This window comes from Bactrocera neohumeralis, chromosome 3 (assembly GCF_024586455.1).
Source record: "Bactrocera neohumeralis isolate Rockhampton chromosome 3, APGP_CSIRO_Bneo_wtdbg2-racon-allhic-juicebox.fasta_v2, whole genome shotgun sequence".
Classification (NCBI taxonomy): Eukaryota; Metazoa; Arthropoda; class Insecta; order Diptera; family Tephritidae; genus Bactrocera; species Bactrocera neohumeralis.
In genome coordinates this window covers 45,050,890-45,059,103 of record NC_065920.1, presented here as the reverse complement: position 1 = coordinate 45,059,103, position 8,214 = coordinate 45,050,890, and the positions used below count along the sequence as shown (strand labels likewise).

Here is an 8,214-nt window from a genome sequence, read left to right as displayed (position 1 = left end):
ATGTCTAATTCCCGGGAAACAAAACATTCTGCATAACACCTACATTTCCTGCCTCCAAAAGCTAGCTAGCGTAACACATCTACATATATATAGGAAGTCTCGTTTTTTTGATTTTCAATATCTACATTTACATGAAACATTTTCGAGGTAATTTCAAATAGCCTTCTATAGTTGACAGCTTAGGAAGAATTTTAGTAATGAAATAATTAAAAAAACTGTTTTCTTTAGCAACGACATTTATATTTATTCATTTTATTGCAATTACATCGTCTCTTAAACCCACTAAAAAAATATTGGCACACGCATAAAATACATTACGACAAGTATTAGATCAATGGGAAATATCTTAATATAATTAAATAGTGTTAAAAGGCAATATCCTTTGCATTAATTTTTGCGTTTGAAATGAAAAATCTCGAAGAAATATATTACAGGCTTTCAAAAGATGTATGTATAATACAAAAATAAAACTAAAATTTCAAAACAAGAAACAACAAGCTAGTTTCTACCGCGGCATAATAAAGTCATAAAGTGTCCGTCAAAATAAATTATTTGAGTATGTTTCATTGATTTCAAGAACTGAAAAAGAGAAACCCTTTTTACAGCAAAATAAACATAATAAGAAACAATTTATAATAATCAAAACTAAAATTAATCGTAAAATAGATCCTGTGCTATTATTAAGCTATTATCAACTTGAGAATCAATTAATTATAAATGTCATGCAAGCATTCATATTTAAAATTGCGTTCGCGTTGAGTGATTAAAAAATAAAAATTCCATTGTCAAATATAAAAAATAAGTACTAATATAAAATAAGCTACACTTGTAAATCCATTAAATATTTAGAAAATTCAATAGCACTGTCAAAATTCATCACAATGCCAATGAGATTATTGAGCTTTGAATAATATGTAGAGTGTGCCTTGCTACGGATGTTTTTATATTTAACACCGTCAATCATTTTTGTAATTATGTATGATATCCAAAATATATTTGTGCGTGGTTCAAAAGATTCCCAGTTATTACTGTAACGAAAGCATATCAATTGAAACTAAAATAGTAATAAAAATAAAAAAAACGTACCCTAAGACATCCCGCATCATGCGATAAATATCGAATTGGTAGTCTCCGGAAGCGGTAAAGAGATCTTCATCAGAGGAAATGTCATTATAGTGACAACAGTTATCAAAAGTCATACGCGAGAGCGTATAATCGATTATTGTAGCTTTAACACCTTTTGTGGGCACGGAATACGTATGATTGTCCAAAGTAAATTTTAACTCTTTCACATTTGTGCTCAATAATAATATATTTCCCCAATGTAAATCACGATGTTCAAACTGATATGCTTGTTCTGCTACTGCTAATGTTAGCACAATCTACAAATAAGTAAATGTATTTATGATATTGAGCGCCATGTGCAAATTGCAAAAGATACATATACAAGTATACTAGATATACCTGAAGGAGTGCACCATAGGTTTGCTCGGCATTTTGAAATTGGAAACTTTCTAAATCCCGACCGCAAAACTCCAATTCCAGTACTATATACATTTGTGTGTCGTCAAATATATCGGGATGATCGTTTTCGGAGCCTTTGTCTTTGTCAAAAATTTCCCAAAGCTTTATAAAATGTTGAGGATACCGGCCTTTAACACAAGCGACCTAATATAATATACATATATTATATAAATATACATAGTTTCATACATAGTTACAAAAAAATATCTAACCTTCCTGACATTTACAAATCCGCATGTAAAATTTGCTGAATTTACATGTGTCCGCAAGTTTGCCAATTCTACTGAAATCACCACCTCTGGCAATATTTGTTCAAATGTCTTCTGTTTCTCTCCATTGACATCAATGTCCCCTTCAATCGGTATAACTTTCATAACCGTGCTGTTCGCATCTGGCATTCTTCGCTTACCGGTTGTATTCAAAAATACCTCACCATAAGCACCTTCACCAATTTTCATACAATGCGTTAATTTATCTGCAGAATACAACTCTTCAAATGGTAGAGGAAATCTTTGCTTGCAGCGATCCAAAACACGGCGCTCCCAAACCTCAAGATTTTCAGATGTGCTTATTCTTAACACGTTTTCCGAAATGCGCTCAGGTTTTAAAAAGATAGATTTTCTTTTACCAACAATCGTACCAACGAAACCAATAAATTCCACAGAACTGTTGCGTTTATCTGATTCTCGTCCTGCCAAATTATTTGGGTGTTTTTCGACTAAATTTGAAAATATTATTTAAAATTTTACATTTTTAGTTTGTACTAATGTAATAAGTAAATACCTTGTTTGCGTCGCCAAGCACTAATTGATTTTCGCCACTTTCCTGGCTGCAAAGTGAGACTAGGAACTCGGACATCTTCTTTGCCATCATCTTTCTTATTTGTCACAACGGTTTTTGACTTCTCCTTCGAATTTTGAGTTCTTTTGTCATTTGTTGACTCAAAACAAACGTGTCTTGTATTTCTAGTCCTCGTTACATGTTGGAACCGATTTGTTTGTCTATTCAATGTTGGAGTTGAGTCTTGAGATTGAATTGCATTGAAAGCAGTGTTTTTAACTGGTTCGTCGCATTCTATGTCAAATTAATTATTTAACATTATTTTATAAATGTGTATACAATAACATACCAACAATTTGTATACTAGGTGTTAAAGGGGTGCAATTTAAACGCTTTTTTTGATTTGCTAGACACATACGGTCCTCGTTAATATTTTTACCCTTATCAAAATATAAGAGTCGCCAAGCACCAATTGGTGATAATGAGCATTTAAATGGATCCACTTTAAGCCCACGATGCACCAGTGGAGTAGAAATTGAATTAGATTTTCGTTGTATATCTTCGTTTAAATCGTTTGGCCACTCTTGCGAAGGTTTCAAAAGCGATGATTCATTTCCCTTACTATTTAAGCTATTTTCAACACTAGAGTCTCGATTGAATGATGCATGCACCTCTTTTTTTAAAATATTTAACTCCCGCAATACACTAAAAGGACAAAAACACAAAAGTTATTATTTGTACACGTTTTATAATTTTATATACGAACGGTCTTGGCTCCAATAACTTGTCAAAAGAATCCAGCCAGGCACCATCTTCTAAAGTGTTATCTAAATCTTTGGTTTCATCTGTATTAACATTCATCTCAAATAAATAAAAAAATATAGTTTATATAAAATCCTTCCACCGAAATATAAAATAATGTAAAATGTAAAGCGCTCTGAAATAACTTCTTGGTATTTTCAAATTTTTGTATTGATTGACATATAGTTTCAATCATAAAAAGTAAGCAAACATCATTCAATCAATTTATTTAGAAGTGAAACACAACCCAGTGTCATAACACAGCTATGTCACAACGAGTATATAAAACGTTGCGAGAACCCAAAATATTGACATCAATTACTCTGTTTTTAAATTTTCAGAAACAACAAATATCGTTTATAAAAAAAATAATGAACACACACAAAGTGTATAATATTAATTTTGTTGTATTGTGCAGTAAGGCAAGAATATTTAACGTTTAAAAAATAAATAAAGTATATTACTTAATTAAAGTAATCTCTTTAATTTTCCTTATCCCTTTTCCTAATAATAAATATTAGGGGTATTCGTTTGCTCTTGCAAGATTGCAGATTGCAAAAATACTATACCGAAATATACAAGGGCACGAGAGCACCCATTGCAGAATCTAGTGATATATGAACGGCTGATTCTGTCAATTTATTGTGAATGAGTATTATGCATGGCTATTGTGAATTGGCGCACCTTCTGCATACATTTTTAACAAAAAAACTGTAACAAAAACTTTATAATTTAAATAGAAATTATAAAATCTATTTAAAATTTACCTTCCTCAACAATTTAACGATAATATGTCTTTATGTAAAATGGCACCTAAAACAGGGTTGAATTATATTTTTGCGTGACATTGCACGCAAATATACATGGGTTTTGGTCTGACATATTTTACAGCCATTGCAAATAATTTTCTGCCTGTGATTGTTGTTGTGTCGGTGCACCAAGAGGAAATATATGCAATTCTTGCACCGAGCAAGGGTTTTGCAAGAGCAAGCGAATACCACTATTGAATTCTGTATTTGATTTTTTTTTTAAGTTCACATTTCACAAAACTTGGCAACAATTGCGAACATATGATCGTTGGAAACGATCGCTAGCTTACATAACCTCAGATAGATAACATTAAGCATATTGCCAAAGCCAAAGTTCTTGCAACAAAATACATAAACATAAATTTTTTTGCAATATGAATAAATCGTTTTGGCCATTATTCAACACACTGAAATCTCGTACTACAGTGCCATGGTGTCGTTCTCATTTTACTTATTATCCTGACAAGTCACCAAAAGAAGTTATTTCCACTGATAATGTTACTGAAAAAATGAATATGGTTCAAGCAATCAACAATGCTATGGATTTGGTACTTGCAAAAGATCCAACCGCAATACTTTTCGGCGAAGATGTAGGCTTTGGCGGTGTCTTCCGATGTTCAGTTAACCTACGTGACAAGTATGGAAAAGATCGCGTTTTTAATACTCCACTAAGCGAGCAAGGAATAGCTGGATTCGCCATTGGTGTTGCTAATGTTGGATCCACAGCTATTGCGGAAATACAATTTGCTGACTATATTTTCCCTGCATTTGATCAGATTGTCAATGAAGCGGCTAAATATCGCTATCGCAGCGGTGGCCTATTTGATTGTGGTTCTCTGACATTTCGTGCACCATGCGGAGCTGTAGGTCATGGTGCTCTTTATCATTCTCAAAGTCCCGAAGCATACTTTGCACATACACCTGGACTAAAAATTGTAGTACCTAGAGGACCAGTGAAGGCTAAAGGGTTACTTCTAGCTTGTATACGGGATCCTAACCCGTGTATTGTATTTGAACCGAAAACACTTTATCGAGCTGCTGTTGAGGAGGTCCCTACCGATGATTATGTGTCAGAATTGGGCAAAGCAGACATATTGCGCAAAGGGAAAGATGTCACTCTGATTGGTTGGGGTACACAGGTGCATGTACTCTTAGAGGTAATAAAAAAACGTATACAAAATTATAAAACTATTGGAAATAATATTTTTAAAATATACTCAAGGTGGCAGAAATTGCAAAGAAAGAACATCAAATAGATTGTGAAGTAATTGATTTGGTATCTATTATGCCGTGGGACCGTGAAACAGTGTATAAAGTAAGTATATGTAAAATGCGTTGCAAATCTCTCGCATAAACATTTTTTTTCCTTTTTCAGTCCGTAAAGAAAACCGGTCGCGTTATTGTGGCTCACGAAGCGCCTCTAACACAAGGCTTTGGTGCTGAGTTAGCAGCTTCTATACAAGAGAAATGCTTTTTGCACTTGGAGGCACCTGTAAAACGCGTTGCCGGCTGGGATACACCATTTCCACATGTCTTTGAAACATTTTACTTGCCTGACAAATATCGTTGCTTAGCGGCCATAAAAGATTTAGTAAATTATTGAAACTCGACGACGTTAAATTTCAACGATATTTATTAATGACGCTTAAATATTGGAAACGGATGCATTTATATTTGTTTATACATACATATATTTTTACGAATTTGATTATCTACTTTTAATGGTAACATGTGCAATTATTATATGTAATAAGTTTATAAAAAATAAAAACAAACTTCTCACCACTATCACAATCACTTTTTAACTATAGACCATATGTAATTACAAGAGGAAACAAAGAAAAAATAAAAAAAATTCTTGTTGGTATGAAAACTTTTAATACCTACATATATCAGAGACGAAACATTTCTGAATTGGTTTAAAAAGCCGATGTTGTAAGTATATATGAATTCCATTTCTCAAGTTCTAATTTCTGTCTTATAATTTTTGAATAATAGCATTATAAACAACTATCTTCTGATAATCAATTAGGAGGTATGTATGTTCATATACTTAGCTCTACTGATTTATATACATATTGAATCCAATTGTAGAAAAATTCTATACGTCAACAGCTAATTTAAAAACGGCTATCTTAAATGAAATATTTTTGTTGATGTGACGAAGACAATCGATATGATAGAAGACTGACCGGTTGTGATTGACACAAGCATCATTGTCGAAAACTTTTAAATAGAACATTCAATTGTGCTTAATGCTCTCGTTATTGTGTTGTGTAGAACTCTTTACTACTCTACGTTATTTTAAAAATCAGATCCAGAATTAAATCCACATCTACCCATTGTATTAAATATACCGTTAGTTTCAACAAGATTTGGCTTCAGTTACTTTTTTCAGCTGACTGGTATTTTCCGCTCGCTAGTTATTTATTTATCACGCCTGTTTTTACTACAAATATAAATAATTTGAATATTTTTTTATAAATAAAATACTATGTAAGATATTGTTTAAATTATAGTGGTATAAAATTATTTGGCATTATTTAAATTAATGAAATAACACACTTCCGTTTAAACTAATTTCTTAAACGTTGTAATTAAAACAATAGTATATAATATATTTTACTTGTTTGTGTAAGCATTACTTTTTGGCAAGCGCTATGCCTAGACCCAAAATACCGCCTAACACAAGAACTGCTCCTCCAGCTACAGCCATGCCTTTCTTCAAATCTTTGTCGTATCGCTTTTGAATGCACTCCTAAAAAAATATATACATAAAGTAGCAATTTAATAAAATTTATCTAAAAATATCTATGTATATCTTGATTTTGTTCGGTCGGTTTGTTTGGAAGCTTTTTGCTACAGAAGTTCGATTTGAACAATATCTTCGGAAATTGTACCGTTGCTTAGGACAATTATAGATGTATCATATATGATATAGGTGTGCGAACTAAACAATTTCTTTCGAGATGGTACAATTGCCTTGGACAACAAGCTGGCCAAATTTTGTGAAAATATCTTGGTAAATATTTTTTTTATACAATAATGGATTTTGTTCAACCAGTTTCATTATAAACCCCTATATTTAATTGTTTACTTTGTATGTCAGCCAAGTTATAGTAGTCTGATCTGAAAAATTTCTTTAGATATTGTAGAGTTGCCTTGGATAATATATCATGCCAAATATCATGAAGATATCTGATCAAGTTGAAAAGTTCCTTAGAAGAACTTAATTTTAATCATTTAGTTTGTACTCGGTTCAAATGAGCATATCGTCAGATAAACAAGCTAATTCAACTCATTTATATATATATATATATATTATAGGGTTTCGGCCGTTTCCTCCTGGGTGATACAAACTAGGTTAAATTTAGTAAACCCTGTTCAGGGTATAATTATAGTAAAATATTATACATAGAAATTGTATACAAGTTTTGTTGTTTTTGTATATGTACATATATAATACATATACAGTATATCTATATATATACATATATATATGCTAATATGTAATTTTAAATACCTCTAATGAGCGAACTTGTGGATTTTCCTCTATTTCCAGGAAAGCTTTACAATATTGAAGTGCACGGTCATAATTTTTCATACGCGCTTCTCCCAATGCCAAATAATAAAGATAATCACGCCTTCCTTCGGAATGATGTTCCATTAATTCTTCCAACAATTCAATGCCCTACAAAATTTACAAATATGTATTATTATTGACATGAAAAATTATAGTTTAGACTCAAACGATGATTCATAATAACTACCATGATAAAAATTATAGTAAGAGAAATACAGTTTTAATTATATACCTTAGCGATATCTTGTTTGTGCGCACATCTGACCAAACAAAGTGCATAACCAAATTTTGCTTCTACACTTGCACGTCCATCCAATTCCAATTCTCGAAGATACTTTTGCTCATTACGCTTCAAAAAATATAGTAACAATATTATTACAAAATTCATGATTATATTACTACATACATACATCAAAATCTTCCTGAGGTACAATCGTCTCCATCATTTCCTCCATCATTTTGACTTCTTCCGCTTCCAAATCCACTTTGAATTTTATTTCTTTAAATTATAATGCGATTGCTAATAAATTTCACCAAATTCTACTTAATTGCAATGCGAATTGAAATAGATGAGACAACTCAATACTAAACAAAGATAAGAGATGATAATCAAATATATCGATTTATTGGGCGATTGCGATTACAAAAAAACTTGAATTCGATATCGAATAACAATATTTTTTATAACATAATTTATAACACATAATAATATCATTT

The 8,214-nt window shown here is 31.7% G+C and overlaps 3 protein-coding genes across 4 annotated transcripts; 1 reads left to right on the top strand and 2 right to left on the bottom strand.

Moving 5' to 3' along the window:
* Positions 1-218: 218 nt before the first annotated feature.
* Positions 219-3,439, bottom strand: LOC126752571 (serine/threonine-protein kinase haspin homolog). The gene is made up of 7 exons (XM_050463482.1): positions 3,071-3,439; positions 2,654-3,009; positions 2,308-2,598; positions 1,737-2,242; positions 1,465-1,668; positions 1,087-1,382; positions 219-1,028 (listed from the first exon to the last, which is right to left on the bottom strand). Exons 1-7 carry the CDS (start codon positions 3,163-3,165, stop codon positions 821-823), a joined length of 1,956 nt encoding a protein of 651 aa, XP_050319439.1. The 5' UTR covers positions 3,166-3,439; the 3' UTR covers positions 219-820.
* Positions 3,440-4,165: 726 nt separating this feature from the next.
* Positions 4,166-5,702, top strand: LOC126752638 (2-oxoisovalerate dehydrogenase subunit beta, mitochondrial). Its single transcript, XM_050463579.1, has 3 exons — positions 4,166-5,071; positions 5,137-5,229; positions 5,290-5,702. The coding sequence occupies exons 1-3, from the start codon at positions 4,289-4,291 to the stop codon at positions 5,515-5,517; spliced, it is 1,104 nt and encodes a 367-aa protein (XP_050319536.1). The 5' UTR covers positions 4,166-4,288; the 3' UTR covers positions 5,518-5,702.
* LOC126752700 (mitochondrial fission 1 protein) lies at positions 5,530-8,093 on the bottom strand. 2 transcript variants are annotated; one of them, XM_050463675.1, is made up of 5 exons: positions 7,908-8,093; positions 7,730-7,846; positions 7,438-7,605; positions 6,541-6,672; positions 5,530-6,363 (listed from the first exon to the last, which is right to left on the bottom strand). In XM_050463675.1, exons 1-4 carry the CDS (start codon positions 7,953-7,955, stop codon positions 6,556-6,558), a joined length of 450 nt encoding a protein of 149 aa, XP_050319632.1. In that variant the 5' UTR covers positions 7,956-8,093; the 3' UTR covers positions 5,530-6,363; positions 6,541-6,555. The 2 variants fall into 2 exon arrangements, with proteins under 2 accessions (XP_050319632.1, XP_050319630.1); XM_050463673.1 differs by having other exon boundaries at positions 6,560-6,672.
* Positions 8,094-8,214: the final 121 nt, after the last annotated feature.

Coding starts and splice junctions, on each gene's coding strand:
- LOC126752571 (XM_050463482.1), bottom strand. CDS start 3,165: ATGAATGTTAATACAGATGAAACCAAAGATTTAGATAACACTTTAGAA. Junction 2,243..2,307: donor TGCTTGGCGACGCAAACAAG/GTATTTACTTAT, acceptor TTTCAAATTTAG/TCGAAAAACACCCAAATAAT. Junction 1,669..1,736: donor GATTTGTAAATGTCAGGAAG/GTTAGATATTTT, acceptor ATATTATATTAG/GTCGCTTGTGTTAAAGGCCG.
- LOC126752638 (XM_050463579.1), top strand. CDS start 4,289: ATGAATAAATCGTTTTGGCCATTATTCAACACACTGAAATCTCGTACT. Junction 5,072..5,136: donor AGGTGCATGTACTCTTAGAG/GTAATAAAAAAA, acceptor AATATACTCAAG/GTGGCAGAAATTGCAAAGAA. Junction 5,230..5,289: donor ACCGTGAAACAGTGTATAAA/GTAAGTATATGT, acceptor TTCCTTTTTCAG/TCCGTAAAGAAAACCGGTCG.
- LOC126752700 (XM_050463673.1), bottom strand. CDS start 7,955: ATGATGGAGGAAATGATGGAGACGATTGTACCTCAGGAAGATTTTGAT. Junction 6,673..7,437: donor CACAAGTTCGCTCATTAGAG/GTATTTAAAATT, acceptor ATATTTTTTTAG/GAGTGCATTCAAAAGCGATA. Junction 6,364..6,559: donor GGCATAGCGCTTGCCAAAAA/GTAATGCTTACA, acceptor TTATATTTGTAG/TAAAAACAGGCGTGATAAAT.